General features: G+C 54.8%; 8 protein-coding genes across 8 annotated transcripts; 5 read left to right on the top strand and 3 right to left on the bottom strand.

Moving 5' to 3' along the window:
• Positions 1-76: 76 nt before the first annotated feature.
• P170DRAFT_54022 (Ygr210 GTPase family protein) lies at positions 77-2289 on the top strand. The gene is made up of 11 exons (XM_024855258.1): positions 77-399; positions 456-513; positions 581-590; positions 695-963; positions 1029-1122; positions 1170-1201; positions 1258-1469; positions 1529-1734; positions 1786-1965; positions 2015-2135; positions 2203-2289. The coding sequence occupies exons 1-11, from the start codon at positions 364-366 to the stop codon at positions 2227-2229; spliced, it is 1245 nt and encodes a 414-aa protein (XP_024698789.1). The 5' UTR covers positions 77-363; the 3' UTR covers positions 2230-2289.
• Positions 2290-2344: 55 nt separating this feature from the next.
• On the bottom strand, positions 2345-2843 carry P170DRAFT_480462 (uncharacterized protein; the record flags this gene model as incomplete). The annotated part of the gene is made up of 2 exons (XM_024853780.1): positions 2345-2356; positions 2433-2843. 2 exons carry the CDS (start codon positions 2841-2843, stop codon positions 2345-2347), a joined length of 423 nt encoding a protein of 140 aa, XP_024698788.1.
• Positions 2844-3355: 512 nt separating this feature from the next.
• Positions 3356-5423, top strand: P170DRAFT_440952 (SET domain-containing protein). The gene is made up of 4 exons (XM_024850198.1): positions 3356-3727; positions 3871-4397; positions 4473-5058; positions 5127-5423. The coding sequence occupies exons 1-4, from the start codon at positions 3425-3427 to the stop codon at positions 5208-5210; spliced, it is 1500 nt and encodes a 499-aa protein (XP_024698787.1). The 5' UTR covers positions 3356-3424; the 3' UTR covers positions 5211-5423.
• A 2446-nt stretch (positions 5424-7869) lies between these two features.
• facB (C6 transcription factor FacB/Cat8) lies at positions 7870-10704 on the top strand (the record flags this gene model as incomplete). The annotated part of the gene is made up of 5 exons (XM_024844867.1): positions 7870-8341; positions 8416-8729; positions 8795-9075; positions 9129-9486; positions 9541-10704. 5 exons carry the CDS (start codon positions 7870-7872, stop codon positions 10702-10704), a joined length of 2589 nt encoding a protein of 862 aa, XP_024698786.1.
• A 1991-nt stretch (positions 10705-12695) lies between these two features.
• Positions 12696-15571, top strand: tktA (transketolase tktA). Its single transcript, XM_024846011.1, has 5 exons — positions 12696-12840; positions 13135-13277; positions 13333-13417; positions 13478-15136; positions 15201-15571. The coding sequence occupies exons 1-5, from the start codon at positions 12787-12789 to the stop codon at positions 15312-15314; spliced, it is 2055 nt and encodes a 684-aa protein (XP_024698785.1). The 5' UTR covers positions 12696-12786; the 3' UTR covers positions 15315-15571.
• Positions 15572-15731: 160 nt separating this feature from the next.
• P170DRAFT_440945 (spermidine synthase) lies at positions 15732-17674 on the bottom strand. Its single transcript, XM_024850197.1, has 5 exons — positions 17458-17674; positions 17062-17242; positions 16850-16997; positions 16550-16787; positions 15732-16262 (listed from the first exon to the last, which is right to left on the bottom strand). The coding sequence occupies exons 1-5, from the start codon at positions 17486-17488 to the stop codon at positions 15982-15984; spliced, it is 879 nt and encodes a 292-aa protein (XP_024698784.1). The 5' UTR covers positions 17489-17674; the 3' UTR covers positions 15732-15981.
• A 1445-nt stretch (positions 17675-19119) lies between these two features.
• On the top strand, positions 19120-20319 carry phb1 (prohibitin subunit PHB1). The gene is made up of 2 exons (XM_024850196.1): positions 19120-19466; positions 19555-20319. Exons 1-2 carry the CDS (start codon positions 19143-19145, stop codon positions 20071-20073), a joined length of 843 nt encoding a protein of 280 aa, XP_024698783.1. The 5' UTR covers positions 19120-19142; the 3' UTR covers positions 20074-20319.
• Positions 20320-20361: 42 nt separating this feature from the next.
• On the bottom strand, positions 20362-21885 carry P170DRAFT_440943 (25S rRNA (uracil2843-N3)-methyltransferase). The gene has a single exon (XM_024850195.1). The coding sequence runs from the start codon at positions 21852-21854 to the stop codon at positions 20523-20525; it is 1332 nt and encodes a 443-aa protein (XP_024698782.1). The 5' UTR covers positions 21855-21885; the 3' UTR covers positions 20362-20522.
• Positions 21886-22312: the final 427 nt, after the last annotated feature.

Here is a 22312-nt window from a genome sequence, read left to right as displayed (position 1 = left end):
GTGACCAGTTCTTATTCCCAAGGAAGTTAACACATGCGGGTACCATCAGTGATTCAGCCGACACTTGCCACTTGGTATCATGGGATTAGACATTCGACTACATTTCCCGGCTTCATACTTGATTGAAAGCCTCCAGGTTTCCGTTGTGAAGAGAACTGGATAACGAAGACGGAGCAGCCATCGGAATCTCGCGATCTCTCGCGATCTGTACACCGCCTTCCTATCCCAGACTGCAGAATTTACAGCGATTTCCCCGCTGTCGCAGGAATGCATTCTCGTTGCTATTCAATTAGACCCGTATAGACTTCTGTCCGTGCCTTGTTTCTTATCTATAGACTTTCCGGATTCTACAAATCGGTCAAAATGCCCAGGGATCCGTTGGTCGGGTTGGTTGGAAAGGTCTGTCTCTCTTTCTGCCCGCAAGAACCGCCGCTGACCGAACTGAGGGGCATTAGCCATCTAGTGGGAAATCGACCACGCTGAACAGTTTGACCGATGCTTCTTCTAAAGTTGGTAAGGATATTTTGTTTCAAATGTGCTGAGAGGGTGCGGTCTGTTAACTATGGGATTTCGCATATAGGAAACTTCCCGTGAGTGACCCTGCCATCTCAACCACGTCCAGACATTCGCTATGAAACCGATACACCGCGACGTTTCCTTGGAGAGCGCTCTAACATGTCCTTAAAAACACCAGTTTCACTACTATCGATCCTCAGCGCGCCATTGGTTACCTTCAAATAGAATGCGCCTGTCAGCGATTCAACGTCTCGGATAAATGCAAGCCGAACTACGGAGGTTGTTTCGAGGGACGACGCTCGGTCCCCATTGAACTTCTCGACGTGGCTGGTCTTGTTCCCGGTGCGCATCAAGGTCGAGGATTGGGTAATAAGTTCTTGGACGACTTGCGTCATGCGGACGCCTTGATCCATGTGGTGGATGTCAGCGGAACAACAGACGCAGAAGGTCTGCTAGCACTGGAGCACGCGATATATGTAGGATAGCGAGCTGACACAGGATTGGGTGAACAGGAAAGGCGACGCGAGGATATGATCCTTCGCAAGACATTGAATGGCTGCACTCCGAGATTGTGCGGTGGGTTCTCGGGAACCTGATGCAGAAGTGGTGAGTAAACTTGATCGCGCATCGATGATAAATGCTGATTGGCGTAGGGGATCGATTAAGAGAAGACACATGGCAATTAGTTAGTATGGCCTGGTTGCGCGAGAGGCTTATGACATGTACTGACTGCGACTCCAGAGTCGACGGCCGTGGATACCTTGCAGAACCAATTCTCCGGTTATGGGAGTACAACGTCGATTGTCGGAAGGTGCTTGGACCGAATAGGGTTGAAAGAGCCCCTCGAGGACTGGTCGGATGAAACGATCCAGAAAGTCGTGGAGGCATTTATCGACGAGAAGTTTCCCACGGTGTTCGCTTTGAATAAAATCGACCACCCCGACGCAGATAAGGTTTGTACCCATCTCATGTGGCTCTTCACCTATATCGCTGTTAACATTGATGGATGCAGAACGTGGCCAAAATCGCCAAAATGCAAGACCCGAAATCCATCGTGCTTTGTTCCGCTATTTCGGAGGTTTTCCTTCGAAGGCTTGCGAAGCAAAATTACATCAAGTATGTGGAAGGAAGCGAATTCCTAGATACGAGAGAAGATCTCATAGATATGGGCGATGCCGATGGCGGTGGATTGAAGGAGATGGATGAAAAGTTGAAGAAGTATGACGCCCTATTGCATTTTCTCTCTGAGTCTGCCTAACGTCAAATTAGCCGCGTCGAAAACATGAAGGACATGGTCCTTTATCGCTTTGGATCCACCGGAGTGGTACAGTGTCTCTCCCGAGCTGCGGAGCTCCTGGGGCTTGTGCCTGTTTTCCCAGTCCGAAACATCTCTACTTTCTCGTCCGGCGCCGGAAGCGCTGCATTCCGAGATTGCGTCCTTGTCAAGAAGTAAGCTCCCTGCATCCTTTTAGCTGTGTGACTTGCTAACTCCCAGCAGAAACAGCACCGTGGGCTACGTTGCCCACAAGGTCATGGGCGACGTACCGATTTCCTACATCGAAGGAGTCGGCGGTGTGCGTGTCTCGGAAGATGACATTGTTGAAGTCGGGAAACACGATGTATGTGTATTAACATTCTCGATTTATTTTCGTGAATCAATGCTAACCGCTCTTTTCCCTCCTATAGGTGCTCAGCTTCAAGCCTGGCCGTTAAAATATTGTGGCACAATTCTGTACAGCTAATGTCTGGTAATGAATGATGCAAAAAAAATCCAGATGACTTTTCCCACTCCCATAGACCTACAACTGAAAGGCTCCCAAGAGCGCAATCAACTACCTTTCTGTATGAGTAAAACATGTCAGCCTTGGTCTCGACAACGGAGACGGGAGTTCGTGGTCCAGCGCGGACACACATACTTGCGCTCGCTCATCATTCATCCCAATAATCGGCTCTGGTGCCTTCGGGTGCTCTTTCTTTGCCTGCTTCCCATGTTTCGCCCCTCCTCTCTCCGTCGTGGCCTGCGACTTCGCATCGTGCGCAACCCCCTCAGACTCCTCCCTCTCCTGCATCCCCGCAGCCGACGAGTCCGTGGTTGGATCAGTCTTGTCCCCCTTTTTGGTTCTGCGGGCAGTGTGATCTTCTGCGCCGGTTCCCTTCCAATCCTTCGCTAATGTACCTTCAAAACGCCTCTGTCCGCCTCTAGGCGTTTGAGTTGTGGTAGGTCCCCAGACAGACGGTAGTGAAACCCAGTAGGGAGGGGGTGGTCGCGAGATGGGGATGTATTGCAGCATGGCAGCCACAGACGGCAGACGAGGGTTGGTAGGCATGTTGAGTGTTATGTACTAGGTAGTAATTCTGTTGTAGACAAATGTAAGCTATCACCTTTGAACTATGCAATCTAACTTGAATTGTTCGGTCAAACAGCAAATAGCTAGAGTATATGCAGATCGAAGATTGTAACTTTTTTCCCTTCGATCAAAGTATCCCTGCATTTGGTAGCCGGTATGCTATGACGTCTTGATGCTGCAATACTTCATGTTGCCGGATGCGGAGAGTAGGGCTTAGGGCCCCGGCTTATCGATAAGACGCAAGTACCATAACAACTAGAGTAGCATATAGCAGTGTATTGACTGATCTGATTCTTTCATTACGAAGAGTAGGCATTGATAGATACGAGTCCTTTTCAGAGTTCTGGCCATTGCAAGCCCGGCCCTGGGTCATCAAGAGAAAAAGCCATACCCCACCTAAACAGGATAGTAGGGCTTAGGGCAACCGAGCTCTTATCGATAAGGATGCCAACTTCAGGTCAACGAGAGCTGAGCTCCCCAAGCATCGACAGCTTCACCGTAAAGCCCAGACATACCCAACATTAACCTAGTTATTCATTATCAAGGATACCAAGGTCGCCATGAAACGCGAATATCTCCCCCTCGAGACCCTTCCTTCCTGGTCGCGCCTGAACGGCATCACGACCAATGGCGTGGCATTCCGAAAGCTCGCGCAGACAGACAGCGACGACGCCGACAAGGGAACTGCCATCGTAGCGACGGAGGAGAGGTCTAGTGCAGATGAAGAAGGGGGTGAGGATGCTGGAGAGGTTCTGCTGAGCGTGCCGGCGGATATGGTTCTTTCGCTGCAGATGGTTGAGATTCATGCAAAGTCGGATCGGTATCTGAGAGAGGTGTTAGATGCAGTGGGGGATTTTGGTAAGGTATGTTCTGTTCTTGTTCTGTCATCGTCCTTTCTGGATGCTATCATGGCATTTGATGAGGTCTTCAAGTGCGGGGTATTTGCCCCGAGTGGAAGAGGAGGATAGTATATCTATTTGATAAGGGTGCAGGCTGAGAAAAGCAGACAGCGCGCGGTGCAATCCTGATCTTCCTGATCATGCAAATCACGCATACAAGTCCCGACACTACAAACGAGCCGCATAAGATCGGAGTGTCGAATCCCTGGACCGAATACGTAAGGTACATGCCGTCTTCGATCACGTTGCCTACATTCTACACGGAGGAAGAACTGGAGCTTCTCCGGGGCACTTCTCTCCGGTTGGCAGTCGATGCGAAGGTCATCTCCCTTGAGAAGGAATTTGAGCATCTGCGCAAGTCCACGGAGGGGATTCCCTGGTGTGAGAAGTTGTGGTGGGATGAGGAGACCGGTAGATTTACGTTTGACGATTGGAGATATGTCGACGCCGTGTACCGGTCGCGCATGGTCGACTTGCCGAGCAGCGGTCATGCGATGGTTCCCTGCATTGATATGGCAAATCATGCGTCTGATGATGCGGTGAAGGCCTTGTATGACGAGGACACCGAAGGGAATGCCGTCCTGCGATTGCGTTGGGGCAAGAAGTTAAGTGCTGGGGATGAGGTTACAATATCGTAAGTCTCCAGTTTATTCCGTGCGCGTGCAGAGCTGGGGACGGAAAAGGCTGATGTTCGTGGCGAGGGTTGAAGGTATGGCAATGAGAAACCTGCATCGGAGATGGTTTTCTCGTACGGGTTTCTTGATCGTGCCCAAACGGCGGCCAATCAGGTCGTTGTCGACCTGGATATCCCAGATGACGATCCATTGAAGATGGCAAAGTTGGCCTTTTGCAAAGATGCGCCAGGTGTTCGGCTACTGTCGCCTCCTGCAAGTTCCGATAGCCAGAGCATCAGCTGGGACAGTCCATTTGTTTGGTGGGCTTGCGTCAACGAGGAAGATGGGCTCGATTTCAATGTGCTACAGACCAATGACGGCGGACGAGAGCTTAGAGCTAGTTGGAAAGGCGAGGAAGTGGACCTCCCCGGAGGTCTCAGAAACTGCTTAGCTACGGATCCCCTATGGGAAGTATTCCAGCTTCGAGCCGTCGTGACCATCCTGGACCGGCTGGAAACCCAGTTTTTTACGCTTCAGCAGACCCAAGGGATGATTGCGGAGATCGCCCAGGATGAGACTATGCGGGAAATCTTCAGACCTGACGTGTTTGGTACGGTTATGAGACTGCGAGAGTTAGAAGCGACAATGTTGGAGAAGGCGATCGAGAGCCTCTCGAAACAGGTAAGCGATTTCATGCCGACTTATTTTGGCTCCCTCCCCGTGAATGCTAATTCCCATCCGCCACGCAGCGAGACGATTTGATGACCACACCGACGGTCAGCGCTTATCTCAGCAGCCAGCAGTCGGGCGAGATCGACGAAGATTTCTCGTGATCCAGCGATGCAGTGCATTATGATTCATTGAAAGGCAATGGCACTCCGCATTCAGGGCGGACATCGATAGATGACATATTAGGATAATCATGGCGACCCGATCTTCAACGTCGATCAAAGTTTTGGACCATCCATGCGTGGGGACATCAGATCCATCGAATCACGAGGAGGGAACCGGCGAGATCGACTTCTCCGGTTGGGGTACAACGTGGATTGACCAAGAATTGGGTCGCGATTGAGTCCCGACCGTCGGGGTGCGATGACGTTCTCCGGCTCTCGAGTGCATTTCAACCGGATCTGAGTACCAGGGGAATTGGCGCCTGGGTGGCAAGGGGGCGTCAGCTAGGACCATGGATGCGATAGTGCTAGATCGAACCTACCGAAGTTATTTGGCGACCGTTTCAGTGTGCGACGGTGGGTAAGACCAGGAACCAGGTCTCGGCGGTGGCCAGGTCGGCGTGTAGATGCTGGAGTCCAGGACAATGTACAGTGTACATTGGAGGTCTGGGTGCATACTGCACAGGCGACAGCGTTCCGTAGTCGACGAGGTTATGCTAGAGTCCGATGGAGCCTCGGCAGTTGACGGCTGCCGTCAGCCCAAAACGGCCAAGACTCGAAACTTTGGCCTCCACCGCTCCCTTTTTCTCGGTCAACTCTCGGCCTCCCTTCGTCGTTCGACTCTCGTCCATCCATCTGAATCATCCCCTTGGCTTACGGGGTATGGTTTGGGACCATTGTCTGAGCAATGTTCGGAATCTCATAGGGCCCCCAAACCGGGTTAATTTTGGGCTCCCCCGCCACGCAATGGCCAACCCCACCTCGCAGACGACGCCAACTTTCCAAGAATCTTGTCCTCCAATCCTTAGCTGGCCGTTTCTCAGGATCGGACGATAGCACTCGGCTCCCCCGCGATTTCCCTAGCCGCGAACGACTGGAGAACGTTGGCCAGTCACGACGCGGAACCAGGACTCGAACAGACCCGAGTCCGTTCAAAAAGGGGAAATGGCAAGACGATGATATGGCAGACGGAATCCTTCGTCGCGGAGAGATTCGGCCAAGACTCGGGTCTCGTAACCATGTTGACGGAGTATTATTGAGTCCCTGTCCGATGGAATCCCGCTGGCGTTCTTAGTCTGAGACCAACCAGGAAAAAAAAAAAACAAAAACAAAAATAAAAATCAAAAAAGAACAGAGGAAAAATCCCGCAGAATCAGCGACCTTCTATTATTTACACTCCTGCATCTTGCAGACGCTCTTGGCCTACTCCGGCGTAATCGGCGGCATTGGCATGCAGTTGCGTTATCTTTCAACCCTCGCGCCTTGGATCTCCCGTCATTGCGGGGAAGGGCAAGTCAGCGAGAGGAGAGAGGGGACAATTGGGTCGGAAAGACTGGAAGGATCTACATCCACATTTGGGGGACAGACTTTCACTTTTTGGTTTCCAGTGACTTGTCCGCTGGGAGCGCGACTGTGGAAAAGCTTTAATGGTTCAGCAAGTGGACGATCCCCCCCCCCCCCCCCCCCAACCGGGGGAGACTATCACGAACTAATCGGGCGGTCGATAGTTTGAATAGGCCCCGAACTCGGAGTCGCGGGCGGTTGACAGGATTCGGGCCCCTGGGATGTACGACGCAATCGTCCTGTCCAGTGTACGATCACCGTGTTCGTGAAGAACAGGAATCGCTGGAGGACGATCCGACCTGGCCCCTGGCCGAGTCGGGAGACTACGCAGTATTGTTGGAGGAAATCCGACGGAGGAGATATTGCACCCATGACCATGCGGTGCCTAGGCCGAGTCGAGTGCATTCGTCGCGCATGCTAAGGGCAATAGTTGGATGCATCGCCATTCGTCATCCTGATCCTGATATTCATCCCTGAGGCGAGAGACTACCGAGCGAATCGCCCGAGTACGGGGTAGACCGGCGGACAGTTCGGTTCCGTTCCAGGACCGTCCGGAGTGCTTGGAGAAAAAGTATACGACTGAGGTGGAAGTCTGGTTCAGCGAGAGCAGAGAGAAGGGACCCTTCATTAGAGTTACCGTAAGCGTAATACCCAGCGTTCTCTGCCCCACCGGCACGAATCCGCGGCTGTCGAGGACCGCCTGAGCGTGCGAATCTCGTAAGCAGCACTCCGTCATTGGCGTAAATCCCAGCGTCCCACTCCACTCGCCGCCCCCCACCGCCCCCCTTTTCGAGCCGGCAGCCGTCACCCGCACGGCGCAGGAATACGCGATACGTTCGGCGTACGAGCAGAAATCTCTCCCCGGCCTGAACTTATCCTCTCCTCCACCTCCGCCACCCTCTCCTTCCTCCGTCATACTGGTCGGCCCTTGGATCAGCCCGGCTTTCCTCTTCTCGACTCTCTCTTCTACTCTCCACTGTCCCCGTGTCTTTCGTCCCTTTCACAGCCCCCGAAGAATTCACTCTATACCGTCCAATCTATAGACTACCTAGTACCTACACACCCGGTTGATATCGACTACTCTGCGATTCTACCTTTCACATACCATACCGCGCCCGCCACTGGAACAAGAAGAACAGAAAAATCAAACACGCCAACCGCCCCGCATTCCGCCGTGACTTTCGAATCAGCAAGACGATCCGGAACCCAGACACGCGAGCCTCCAGCCGAGGCAGATGCGTAAGAGCATCCCGCCAGAATGCCCGGAATTCTACCCATGAAAGTTATCAAGGTCGGCAGCACCTCGCAGAGCCGGATCGCCCAGGCCTGTGACCGCTGCCGAAGCAAGAAGATTCGCTGTGACGGCGTCCGACCGTGCTGTACGCAATGCGCCAACGTCGGCTTCGAGTGCAAGACGAGCGACAAATTAAGTCGCCGAGCCTTCCCCCGCGGATACACGGAATCGCTGGAGGAGAGAGTAAGAGCGCTGGAGAGCGAGGTGAGGGATCTGAAGAACTTGCTGGACGAGAAGGACGAGAAGATCGACGTGTTGTCTCGCATACATTCCTTCTCTTCGTCTTCGCATCAGAAAGCCCGGTCGCCGTCCGTGCCCGTGAAGGCCAATGCATCCAATCCTAGCGAGGATCTGATCTCGGTGCCGCCGCCCTCGCAACCAGAGGACGTGGCTGACGCAGAGTGTGCCGGTGTTTCGAGTGCTCGTGGATTCTCCGGTAAGTGTGCAGCTCCCTTCAGGGGACTCGGAAGTTGTGTCGTGATGGAAAGCATCGCCACTAACCCCGCCTAGACACGTTCACCAACCGACTTATGGACCAAGGTCGACTACCGTCGACCGTTTCGACTCGGGCTTTGAAAGCGTCGCCATCGCCCATCTCGCATTCCCGCGTCGACCGGGAAATCAAGACCGCACCTCGCTTGGTGTCTGATCAACTCATCAACATCTTCTTCCAAGAATGGGCCCCTCTTTACCCAGTGGTGCACAGGCCCACTATCCTCAAAGCTTACGAGCAGTACCTGTCGAATACGGAAACTTTGCTGGGCAACAAGCATGACATGACGCAGTTGAACTTGATCTTTGGAATTGCTGCTCTGGCCTCGGTGGTAAGATTGAACCCCGCTCAACTGGCACGCTTTCGAGATCAAAAGGCTAATCTCATTTACAACAGTCGAGGACTAACCAGGATCCTGTCTTCTTTGAAGACAACTGGTCACCCACTCTGGAGCTGCTTTCGAGTGATATCTCCATTCCGACGCTGCAGTGCTTTGTTCTGGCCCAAATCTATTGCATGACCAAGGGCGACTACACCAGCCTTCTACGCTACCGGAGTCTTTCTGTTGGCATTTGCCACCAGCTGAGACTCCACCAAAGTCAGCAGCGCTTCTCGGCGAACCCCCTCTTGGCCGAGACCCGCAAGAAGGTGTTCTGGTGCCAATACGTCCTTGACCGGTTTGTCCTACCTTGTCCACCGGGGTGAATGTAACCCTCTGACTTAGCCACAGTTTCACGGCCGCCTTGACCGGATTGCCCGTCCTTCTTCGCGAGGGCGACATCCGCACCGAGTACCCTGAGGACATTGATGACGAGAATGTCACGGAAACGGGCTTCTTGCCAACCCTTCCCGGAGAGTCGACCCGTGTCTCGGGCGCCATTGCCTTGTTTAGTGCCTCCAGGGTCTTGAACAAAGCCTTGGAAGATTTGTATCCATCGGATGGCGGTTATGACATCCCCGTGTCGAAGTTGCGTTCGGTTGCAGGCCAACTGGACCAATGGGTTCAGGCGTTGCCCGCTCACCTTCGTCTTGAATTCTCTCAGGATAAACCTAGCACGAACGTAACGAGTAGCCGCTCGCCACTTTTGGTAAGTACTGACTGCATTCGCATACTAGAAACGATTGCTGATTTGCCTCCCAAGTCCCTCGTGTACTACTTTATTCGTTCTATGATTCATCGTCCCGCTGTCTGCTTCGGCGAAGAGCACATCCGTTCGCCATCCGTGCTCGCTATTGCCGACTCAAGCAAGCACATCATTCAAATCTTGGAGCTGCTCGACGAGCGGCGACTGTGTCTCTCTGTCAGTGTCAATCGGAAAGAGTTGGTGTTTGCTTGTGGGCTGGGGCTTCTCTGGCAGAACATTGGTCTCAAGCGTGACAGCAAGCTTGTCAAGGAAAGCCAGAAACTCCTGACGACCGTCGTCGATCAAATCGAGTCTGAGTCGTCGCATGCCGCCGCAGAATTTAGCGTCCTGGCGAACATCTTGGTGGCGCTGGATAGTGGCAAGCGCGCGCCTTCGAGTAAACCACAAGAGATGTCGCCGCCCACCCAGAAGCCATTGAAGTCCCCTAAGAAGCACATGCAGGCTTGGAAGTCCCGGTTGACTGGCCATGCCGCAGCGGACCACTCGATCAAACAGGACTCCCCGTCGCGCCGGGCCACCATCTCCGGCATGAGTCCGCAGATCTCCCAACAACGGGTTCGATCTTCCAGCTGGGCCAGTCTGCCGCCCGGCAATTTCCAGCCGACCCACGGGCTTGCCGAGAAGGTCTACTTCCCCGGTCCCGCGGGTGGCTACGATCCGAGCCAGGTCATCGCCAGCTCGGCTCCGGCAGACGGAACGTCGGGAACGATGACGATGTCGGACTGGGAATTCGTGCTCAGTGACATGGACCGGGGGTATTCGAACATCTTCACCGGCATTTACGGCGGAAAGGAATGTGGAGAAGACAGCGGACCCTTCGCGTCGCTGACCGCCGAGTACGGTCAAAAACCGGATCCTCGCGGGGTGCCGCTGGCTGCACCGCAAGGGGAGGTTCAGGGCCTCTCGCCGGAGGCCTGGTCGGCCACCAGCAGCAGTGACATGCCGCCCAACCAGGACGTGGTGGCGCAAAGCGTGCTTAGCTACTCGGACGAGAGCATGGGCAGCGCGGAGGAGGGCATTGCGTATCACGACATGCGGCTGTCTCCGGAAGAGCATGCCAGTCTCTTGGATCCGTTCCGGGGCGTCATGATGCCGGCAGTGGAAGACGAGGTGGACGACTTCGGTCTGGTCGGCGGATGGGATCGGCGACTGGCCGTTTGATTTGCGATGTTTTGTTGTTTGGGAAATGAAGTGGGTGTTTTCTTTTGTCTTTTTGTTCTATTATTTGTTTTTCCCTTTCCCCCACGGCGTCCAAAGGGTTCGATTGATTGAGTCAGGGTATTTTTGTGTCTGTTGATTTTCTCTTGTTTATGTTTTCTTCCTGTGATACCTGGTCAATTGTCGGGAGTCTTGGGTTGCGCCTCACGGGCTCCTCAGGAGACCCGCCCCGTTCACGAAACACAGAGTGTTTTGTTTATATATCTGTTTTTCTGATGTGCTGGATGTTTCATGTTTTCCGGTTTCCGAGATGATTTTTGGGCGCGTTTATCTTTGGGATTTGGTCTATTTAGTATTTTTAGGAGCAGTGGCCTTGTCGTGACCGAGGCACGTCGTACATAATGGTCACCGTATATGAATCCGATTTAATCGATCGACGTCACGATCTTCGTGTTCTATTGTTTCCCCGCGTAGAGAGGCGGGGTGATTGAATGCATCGAATCCCAAGTACAAAACAAAGCACACATCCTTTCTACTCTACGCCCTCGGTCCTCTCCGCCTCGACGTATGCGGCGCCCGCCATGCATCGCATTCCCCTCTACATCTGCAGGATGGCATGCAAGTCGGGTGCATTCGGCCTTGCAGAGTTGGTTTTCCGCGCGTCATGACGTCGTCCAAGAAGGCCTCGTCTCGTCTGTTCGCGATGCAGCTGCAATTGATATCAAATTCCCCCCGCCCCAAGTCGCCTCTAGTCCAGCCAGGCCGATCGCAGGTTTCCAAATCCCGCATGTCGGATTGGACGGGGCGGGTTCGTTGGCGGAGAGCGCTTGTGATGGACCGGGATGATTCCTTCTTTTTCTTTTCTTATTCTTTGCCGTTGAGTTGGCAGTTGATGTTGTTGCAGCTCCCAAGGTCGAGGGGCAATCGGATGCCTCGGTAAGTGGCAAGGGGGGGGGACCTTGGGATACTCTGCCTGCTACGTGCTCCATAAGACGACTACAGACCACTCCGGATGTATCATCCTAAACCCGACGGTGAGAGACGTGGGAGAAGCCCCTACGGGCTGAAGTAATCGCACCGAGCGAGATGGCCCAAACCCCAAAGTCTCCGATCAAATGAAGGCACAGAATCTTCGCACGTCCACCGCCATCGCATCGGAGCAGCGTCCTCCGGACCCAGAGAGAGGTTGAACGGTGACTAATAATGCTGAGTACTGTGCTCCGTATACACGGCGGTGTTTCTGCGGAGCAGAGTGGGATGGCCTCTGTTTGATTAATTGCCGATGTCGATTATTCAGTCGATGTCAGTCCAGACCGGGGGGACACAGGCCGGCCAGCTCATGGGATCTGCATGGTGAAGTGTCGGGATTGACTGGCATCTGATAGAGGGAGGGAAGAATAGATAGACAGATGCTGTCGGGCTGGCCGGAGGGGAGGGAGTCCAGGTTTGAACGGGAAAAACTCCGGGGGTGGACATCGGTGTAATTGCGAGACGCGATGCCTTGTGAAGTCTTTTACGGAGGAATCCCAAGGGAAATCGTTGAGATCATCCCGCGGGTGCCTGAGGCAGCAGTGGGATGCGTTGAACTTCCTCTACCAAGAACATGAACCACAAACCACAAACCACAAACCAGAAATCACGAACCACGAACCAGGATTGATTCTGGAATCATTCCCTCGTGGTGCCTCAATACCACCTCCGAAGAGAATACATTCCATCATCCACGATCCGGGCAGCAACCGGTGAGAAGACGCAGCCCCACCGGAAGACATCATTGCCCCCACCTGCCCAGTTCAGACACCCCTCCATCCTCCTCTTTTCTTGCTCCGCCGTCTCGTCTCCCTTCTCTCTCCCTTCTTCTTCTCTTCTCTCTCTCTCTCTCCCATCTCTCTCCCCCCATCTCTCCCCTGTCTTTGCATCAGACTCCACGCAAGGCAGTCTTCCTCTCTGTTTTTCATTGAAAAAGTATCCCGAGAGAAGAGTACGTCGGCCTTCCCCTCCCCTCCGCCTTGCCATCTATCATCTGGCATCTATCATTCGGGCAGCTGGCAACTAACCATTGGCATCACCACAGACATTGCAATCATGGGCTACACCGACTTGGATCAGTTGGCCATCAACACGATCCGTGTTCTCGCGGTATGTCTCTCCGGAGTGCTTCAATTCCCCATGGTTGTCGCGGCGGGAGCAGAAGCTGCTGGAGGAGTGCGGGCAAGCTGTAAACACCCGGAACTTCGGGTCCTTCAGCTATGATTTCGGTGGCCCTTCATCTTTTCGGGGATTGGAAAGATGAAATGATGATCACCATCTGCAATCCTCAACTGCTCGCTCTCTCCGTGGCATCCGTTCTCACCCTCTCCCCCCCCCCACGGAACATGGGCTTCGGAGCACTCTTCACCGGCCTTCCCGTTCTGATGCTAATTCTCCGTCTAGGTCGATGCCACCTTCAAGGCTAACTCGGGTCACCCCGGTGCCCCCATGGGCATGGCCCCCGTGTCCCACATTCTCTTCAACAAGTTCATGAACTTCAACCCTCAGAACCCCGACTGGGCTAACCGGGATCGTTTCGTTCTCTCGTATGTTCCCCTGGAGATTGCGGACAGACCAGCGGCTAATCCTTTACCCTCGCAGGAACGGCCACGGCTGCATGCTCCAATATGCCCTTCTCCACCTCTTCGGCTACAAGGTCTCCATGGATGACCTGAAGGCCTTCAGAGTAAGTTTTGCCGATGGTCCTCGTCGTTTCCCTTGACTCTAACCACATCCCCCCCCGCAGCAACTCGACAGCATCACCCCCGGTCACCCCGAGGCTCACGACACCCCCGGTGTTGAGGTCACCACTGGTCCCCTGGGTCAGGGTTTCGCCAACGCCGTCGGTCTGGCCATTGCTCAGGCCCAGGCTGCTGGCACCTTCAACAAGCCCGGCTACAATCTCTTCAACAACCACACCTACGTCTACTTCGGTGATGGCTGTGCTATGGAGGGTATTGCCAGCGAGGCCGCTTCCATGGCCGGTCACTTGAAGCTTGGCAACCTGATCGCCATCTACGATGACAACGGTATCTCCATCGACGGTGACACCAAGTGTGCTTTCACCGAGGACGTCACCAAGCGCTTCGAGGCCTACGGCTGGCACTCCGTGTGGGTCAAGGACGGTGACAACGACCTCGAGGGCATCGAGGCCGCCATCCGCGAGGCCCAGTCCGTCACGGACAAGCCCACCGTCATCCGCCTGACCACCACCATTGGTTTCGGTTCCAAGCTGCAGGGCACCGGTGGTGTCCACGGCAACCCCCTCAAGGCCGACGACTGCGAGGGTGTCAAGTCTCTGTTCGGCTTCGACCCCAAGCAGAGCTTCGTCGTCCCCCAGCAGGTCTACGACCTCTACCACAAGCACGCCGCCGAGGGTGCCGCCAAGGAGCAGGAGTGGACCCAGCTCTTCCAGAAGTACGCTGCTGAGCACAAGGCCGAGGGTGCCGACCTGAGCCGCCGTCTCTCCGGCAAGCTCCCCGAGGGCTGGGAGAAGAGCCTGCCCGTCTACAAGTCCAGCGACGCCGCCGTCGCCTCGCGGAAGCTGTCCGAGGCCGTCCTCGAGAAGATCCACGACGTCATCCCCGAGCTGCTGTCCGGCTCCGCCGACCTGACGGGCTCCAACAACACCCGCTGGAAGAACGCCGTCGACTTCCAGCCCCCCGAGTACGGCATCGGCGAGTGGTCCGGCCGCTACCTCCGCTACGGTGTGCGTGAGCACGCCATGGCTGCCGTCATGAACGGTCTCGCCGCCTACGGCGTCCACATCCCCGCTGGCGGTACCTTCCTGAACTTCGTCTCCTACGCCGCCGGTGCCGTCCGTCTGTCCGCCCTCTCCCGCGTCCGTGTCATCCACGTCGCGACCCACGACTCCATCGGTCTGGGTGAGGACGGCCCGACTCACCAGCCCATCGAGACCCTGGCTCACTTCCGTGCCCTCCCCAACTGCATGGTCTGGCGTCCCGCCGACGGCAACGAGACCAGCGCTGCCTACTACTCCGCCCTCACCTCCAAGCACACCCCCAGTATCCTGGCTCTCACTCGCCAGAACCTGCCTCAGCTGGAGAACAACTCCATCGAGGCTGCTCTGAAGGGTGCCTACCCCGTCATCGACGCCCCCGACGCCACCGTCACCCTCATCTCCACCGGTTCTGAGGTCAGCATCTGTGTTGAGGCCGCCACCTACCTCAAGGAGAAGCACGGCGTCACCGCTCGCGTTGTCTCCGTGCCCTGCTTCGAGGTCTTCGACGCCCAGGACAAGGCCTACAAGCTCAAGGTCCTTCCCGACAACATCCCCGTCATGTCCGTCGAGGCTGCCTCCACCATGGGTTGGGAGCGCTACGCTCACGAGCAGTTCGGCCTGAACCGCTTCGGTGCCTCCGGTCCTTACAAGGATGTCTACAAGGTAAGATAGAGACTCCCCTCTTCCCCCACTGTTCCTGCATCGGTATACTAATTCGACCCTCCAGAAATTCGAGTTCACCCCCGAGGGCATCAGCAAGCGCGCTCTGGCCACCATCGACTTCTACAAGGGCACCCCCGTGCGCTCGCCCATCAACCGTGCCTTCCAGCAGATTTTGTAGATGTCTTCTCATGACCTAGCGACATGATGTGTTCACGTTGGTTCTGTTGTGTTATGAAATGTAATATGGGACGATGTTGATCCCTGGACTGCCAGGGAGAAGTCCTATTGATTCCAATCCACGGCTTGACGAATTTTGTTTTTCAGAAAATTGTTTCCCCATTTCGTTTCATCTTTCTTGATCTGAATTGGCCCTGTAGTAGATTTAGAGGGAAGATCCTTGTCTACAAAAATAAGAATACCACTGTTTCGATGTTCATTTGGATTTACTGTTGACTCCGGTGCATGTAGACCGTTTGGATTTCATCCATGAAACGGCATAAGTATGGTTCTATGATGGCTTCGGAATTATTATTGGACGGACCAGAGCCGAACAAAGCCTGGCAAGATCTTTTCCGACGAAGAAACCATAACAGGGAGAACAATGGCCACCGTTATATTTAGTCATATCGCCATCGTGAAATCATCACGGATTATCAGCCCCCCCTCATTGGCGCCTCTAACTAGGAAATACGAGTCTTCCCTCCCAAGATATCAAAAGTTGGAAAGAAAAACATTGGAGATCGAGATCCAGAAGCGAAGAGCAGAAGACAGAGAGAGAAAAAAAAAAGTTGGGGTAGTCATAAGTATTTCTAAATCATAGAAAAGAAAAATTAAATACGAACAATCTAGTTGTTCAGAGCCTTGCGGGCAAAGTTGGGCAGCACGAAGCTGGCGCGGTGGATATCCTGGTTGTAGTAGCGGCAGAGACGCTCCTCCTCCTCGCGAGACCAGGTGCGAGAGGGCTCGCGCACGTTGCGGTTGGCGTCCTTGCAGCAGACCATGAAGCCGATCTGGCCGGAGGGGTAGGTGGGGATGGTGGTGTAGGCGTATTCGGCGACGGGGAAGACCTCCTTGCAGGCTTTGCGGAGGTTGGAGATCAGGGAGAGGTGCAGCCATTGGTTTTCGGCTGTGGAGGGGGAACGCTAACCCAAAACCAATCCCGAAATGGTCGGGCGGTTTAGGGGTGCAGATAGGTTAGCTTTGAGGTTTCCTGAGACAAGATAAGAAGAGCATGACGGTGGACAGAAGGAATAGGGTAATGATGGGGAAGATGGGGGAGGACTGAGTGAAAGACATTGAAACAGAGAGAGAAAGAGACACAGAGAGAAAGAACATAGAATAAGGAAGATACAAAGAGGGAAAGATAATTGAGAAAAGGGCAGATGACAGCCGAAAGGAAAGGCGACGAACAACCTTGTGTGGTGATGACACCTCCGTCACGCAGAGCATCGCGGAGGAGCTCGAAGTAGGGCTTCTGGAAGAGGCTCTCGGCGGGACCCTCGGGGTCGGAGCTGTCGGTGATGATGACGTCGAACTCGTTCAGGCGGTTCTTCAGGAACTCGAAGCCATCGCCAACGTGGACCTTGACGTTGGGGTGCTGGAAGCCGATGCTCATGCCGGGGAGGTACTTCTTGGAGACACGGATGACGGCCTACAGAAAGAGGGTGAGTCTTTTGTGCATGTAGGATTATCATGGACAATGGACGATCATACCTCGTCGATGTCGCAAAGGATAGCCTCCTCGACGGTCTCGTGCTTGACGACCTCACGGAGGACACCGCCATCTCCACCACCAATGACCAGGACCTTCTTGGGGTTGGGGTGAGCGTTCATGGCCAGGTGGGTGATCATCTCCTGGTAGCTGGAATTTTTCGTGAGCCTTTTCGGCCATGTGGGGAAGGCCCAGTAGGAAGAAGAAAACATACGAGAACTCATCGCGCTCGGTGCACTGGATGACGTTGTCCAGAACGAGGACGGTACCGTAGTCGCTGCTCTCGAAGACCAGGACATCCTGGTACTTGGACTTCTCGTGGTGCAGGATCTGGTTGACCTTGAGGTTCATGGCCTGGCCGGGCCACATCTCGGACTGCTCCGAGAACCAGCCATCTAGAGGGGAATGGGAGGGTTAGCGGAGGGGAATTGAAGCGCGTGAAGAAGGGAATGATCCGAAGAGAGATCCGATCGGTCTCGTCCATTGAAGACTTGACCCATTGAGACCGACGATGGCCTGCCAGAGCAAGGCGGGGTAGATGGGCAGGGCATGGAGGGGCTGAAGGTGAAAAGTGCAGGATCAGGAAGATCTTGGTGGGGGAGGAACATACCCTTGATGGTAGGGTGAGTGATGTCGGACATGGTGACGGAGTGGGAGGGACGAAGATGAGAATGCGAGGGATGAAAGCAGGGAGAGAAGGATGGAGAGAAGGAAGAGGAAGAGGAAGACAAGAAAAGACGTCGCAGCGAAGAAGACGACGGCCGCAAGTGGGGGGAAACGAGGAAATTCATGAAATTCATGATTCCCGTATGTTTGCGGTATTTTTCACTCCCGCTTTGGATTTTTCCTTCTTTTGTTATTTTTTTCCCTCGTCGCCTTGTTCTTCAGGCGGCATGTGGAATGACTGACTACTGTTTTCCTTTTTTCTTTCTTTCTTTTTTTCTGCTTCTGGATTGTAAATTATTGACCACCCCGACCAGAGGGCATTCTGTACGACCGGCTTATTTCACGTCGCTCCCTGTTGGGCATCAAGCAGAGCACCAAATACGAGAATTACCTCCGCAGTACCACGGAAACCGCGCTTTCCCCGAAAGGGAGCGACTTCCGCCGCAAGCAGAAGGAGCCCGTCCGGGCAGAAAAGTCCACTACGACGCTTTCCAGAGATTCCTAGCGCGCAACTGGTTCGATTGCTTCTAGTTACTGTACAATTCCATTCACAACCCTGGGCGTCGGCTCGTCCGGCCAGAGTTCACTTCATTCCGGAGATTGATCGCATTTACTCGTCGTCACCACCCTCGGCGAGACGGCCGGGCTTGGAGTTGAGGTAGTGGTTCCTGCGGGAGCGTAGTGGTTTCCAGTCAGTCCCGGTCAATTCCCCATTGCGTATCGGGCGGGTGTGACATACCTCTCAATGGCCCAGTTCATGGCGACGTAGGCGGCAACGAAGGGGGGGGCCACGTAGAGGACCTGGTGGCTGAATCTCCGGAAGGTGTTGAAGATGGCGGCGTTGAAGGCACCGGCGAGAGGGCGCTGACGGTTGGGAGACAGAGAGTAGGTCGCGATGCGCTGGGGAGTAGGGCAGCCTGCGTAGGAACAGAGGGCACGGGTCAGTCTTTGCTCGGATGGCGTAGTGTCTCGCTAGGTCAGGAATCGCATCATTCGCCGGTCGGGATCACCGAGGCGAGTAGAGCTGCAATGGATTCGGGGAAAGCATCAAAGGTCCAATCCAGTTGTTCGTCATGGATCCCGTGTTATGCCTTTGTGTGCGATGGATATCGTGGCGGTATCCGGGTCTGGGAACCTACCGAGTTCACCCCAGCCTCCGATGAAACTGCAATTGGGCAGACGTTAGCATTGCGAGAATTCATCGAGTCGAAACCATCAAGTCCAGGCATCATCACCGGCGGATGGCAACGCAGGGTTGACCATGATGACCGGGGTCGACGGGCGGAAGGGCAGGGACCAGCAAAGGCAGAGAGACACTCACAATCCGTTCTTGGGATCCACAGAGCCAACCATTGTGCAGGATATGAAGACGACGAGACGTGACGGGGGAGAGAAAAGGGCGGAAGAGAGGAGGGAGCAGGAGACGAAGCAGCGGAGAGAAGTCGAGGAGGTTCGGGCCAAAACGGCGAGAGAGAAGAGCCTCGGCGCTAGTCCGCATCGGGGCGGCCTGCGAAAAGCCCGACATCATCAAATCAAAGCGGCTCAATTCGACCTCCTCTCGCTCTCTCCCCATCACTCCCTCCCCCTCCATCCACCCCTCGTCCGCCTCTCATCCCCTCTGCTCCCATCATGGCTGCCAACGGTTCTTCCCGGCTCATGCGCTGGGGTCTCGGCCTGTTCGCCGGTGCCTACGCCATCGACGCCTCCATCTACGACGTCCGTGGTGGTAGCCGCGCCGTCATCTTCGACCGCTTGTCCGGTGTGCAGGACAAGGTCGTCAACGAGGGCACGCACTTCCTGATCCCCTGGCTGCAGCGGTCCATTGTCTACGACGTCCGCACCAAGCCTCGCCATATCTCCACCACCACCGGTAGCAAGGATTTGCAGATGGTCAGCTTGACCCTGCGAGTGCTGCACCGTCCGGATGTCCCGAAGCTGCCGGTCATCTATCAGGTCCGTCCTCCCTCGCTCGGGGAACCCCTCTTGCATTCCCTCGTGGTCTTTTGACGAGGCGGAGAAGCTAATCCCTGGCCGGACATAGAGCTACGGCACCGACTACGACGAGCGAGTCCTCCCCTCCATCGGCAACGAAGTGCTGAAATCCATCGTGGCCCAATTCGACGCCGCCGAGCTGATCACCCAGCGTGAGGCCGTCTCGAACCGCATCCGCACCGATCTGATGAAGCGCGCCTCGCAGTTCAACATCGCCCTGGAAGACGTCTCCATCACCCACATGACCTTCGGCAAGGAGTTCACGCGCGCCGTCGAGCAGAAGCAGATCGCCCAGCAGGACGCCGAGCGGGCCCGCTTCATCGTCGAGCGTGCCGAGCAGGAGCGTCAGGCCAATGTCATCCGCTCCGAGGGTGAGGCCGAGAGTGCCGACATCATCAGCAAGGCCGTCGCCAAGGCCGGCAGCGGCCTCATCGAGATCCGTCGCATCGACGCCAGCAAGGAGATCGCCCACACCCTGTCCAGCAACCCCAACGTGACGTATCTGCCGGGTGGTGAGGGCAAGGACGGTGGCAAGAGCACCAGCCTTCTGTTGGGATTGCGGAGTTAGAATGGTGGTTGAGTAATTTGAACGTGTGGCGGCGTGGAGTGTTTTAAATGGTTTTCTTCCCCTCTTGCGGTCAGGCTTGAACTATATTTCTTATTTTCGATTCCGACACCTGGCTGGATCTTGGGCATGCATGATCTCCCCGGCGAACTGATGTTGTATGGTTAATTTTTCTTTTAGTTTCTGACGTTTCCTCACCCGACTGTAGCAATAGCATATATCTATTCCTCTCTACATACCACATTGGGGCAGCATGCATTCATCAGTCGTAGTACTTTGGTATCCAAAATGTATATATATAATAATATAGAGAAAGCATCCAAAAATCTCGTATATCGTGCAAAACAGATCATCATCCTCAACCAGCATCCCGACATGATGGTCTATCAATCCTCTCATAAATCCAACTTATATCCAAAATAGCAAACCAGAAGAAAAGTTGGATATACCACTTACTCACCCAGTCGTCGATAAATATGAACCTGGAATCGCATATCCTCCAGGCCAGCGCCCTCTCCAACGTCATAGCTCAGCCTGGCTGCATCTCTCCTCCACCATCGGGAATCCTGCGAGAAAACCCGTTCCCATTTCCCCTGCGCCACCGACAGCAGCGCATGGTCCAGCAGGAACTTCATCGGGTAACTTCTCTCCTGCGGCGCTGAAGCCGCAGCCTCCGCTTCGGCACCGGAAGAAGCGGAGTTCTTATTATTCCCCTTCCCCAACTTCAACGTCGAGTAGCTGCCAGGGCTATCGACGACTAGAAGCACGGTACCGGGCTGCAGGAGATCCGTCATGCGGAGCAAGAACCCCGTAGCTTTGGCCATGGAGGTCGAGAAGAGTTCGTTCAGCGTGAACATCAACGTCACCAGGACGGTGGCGGGGGTTTCTCCCTCGGGCTGAGGCGCCGACGCAGGGAGGTGCAATAGCTCCCTGAGCTGGTCGTCCGGAAGGGAAAGCACGTCGGAGCGTCTAGCCCGCACCGTGAAACAGCCCCTGGATGGATCGACCAGGGGAGCCGCGTGGCTTTTGGACCCGCGTACGTCTGACGACGCGATCGTCGACGCCAGTGAATCCACGACGGCCGACCAGTCGGCGATATCGACGGCCGTGACGGTGAGAGCTGGCCGTGAGCTCGTGGTAAGGGGCGCCGGGGAAGTCGACAGTTGGTCTTGATCAGACGAGCAGGGTGGCGCAGTTTCTCCGTTGGGAGTTTCATCATTAAGAGAGGCGTTGGCGACTCCGTCGACCAGTGCCTTCTGATCGCTCTCGCTCTCGTCCAACAGGTCTCGCCAAATGGCTGCCAGAGCGACGATCTCGGCGCCGGCACCGCCGCCGATACAGACGACATGCCGGTTCACGGCGTGGCTCGCCTGGGGAGATTCCAGGACATCCTTGAACAGCGCCTTGAAGATGCCCGCGTAGCCCAGGGCTCGCGTCGAGCTCCAGCGCAGGGCGTAGGCCCGGAGCAGGTCGCCGCTGGCGTCGGTGAAGGCGGAGTCGAAGTCCCGGTTGTACAGGTGGGATTTGATGGTCTGGATAAGGGTTTTGGTGTCGAGTTGGCGGGGCTCAGAGTTGGTGGGACCGGTTGTGGTCAACAATGCCGATTTAAATACATTCAGCAGTAATTGTTGCAGAGTGAATGGGATGGTGGCGGAGAGATCAATCAAGCTCTCTTCCTTCTCTTTCGGGGCAGATTTGCCCTGATTGGTTCGTCGAGGCGTCTGAGACGGCTTCTTCTTTCCTCTGGGGGCCTTTTGGGAGGACCCTTGTCGGGGTGGTCCCATGTTGAGCTCGGAGGGAAAGTAGCAATCGGAGGTGAAGGTGCAAATGAAGTGGAGAGGAATTTTGGAGATGTATATTTTTTGACGGGGTCGTTTGCGGCGGCCCGTCGGACCCGAATCCATTTCTCCCAAATCATCACCAGCGTTTTCCCTTTCCTTTCTTGGGCTTGTTTACAGCATCATCTACCAGATTATTCTCGTCTACAGGTAAAAATAGCCAGTGGCCAAGGAATGTAGATATGCTATTCTGCAGGCAAACAAAAAAGCCTGAAATACTCAGATGTCCTCGCGAGTTTCTAAACTCCATAGATAGCCCTCTCAGCAGTGAAATGAGAATAAAGGAATGATCCCAATTGGACATGGTCGACACGGACAATCGCCACATAAACAAATATCCCGTATATTGATCAAAAAAAAAAAAAAAAAAAGGCAGATGCACGTTGAACCGCCGGAGAGTGAGA

This window comes from Aspergillus steynii (assembly GCF_002849105.1).
Source record: "Aspergillus steynii IBT 23096 chromosome Unknown P170scaffold_10, whole genome shotgun sequence".
Taxonomy (NCBI): domain Eukaryota; kingdom Fungi; phylum Ascomycota; class Eurotiomycetes; order Eurotiales; family Aspergillaceae; genus Aspergillus; species Aspergillus steynii.
This window is presented reverse-complemented; position numbering and strand designations above follow the sequence as displayed.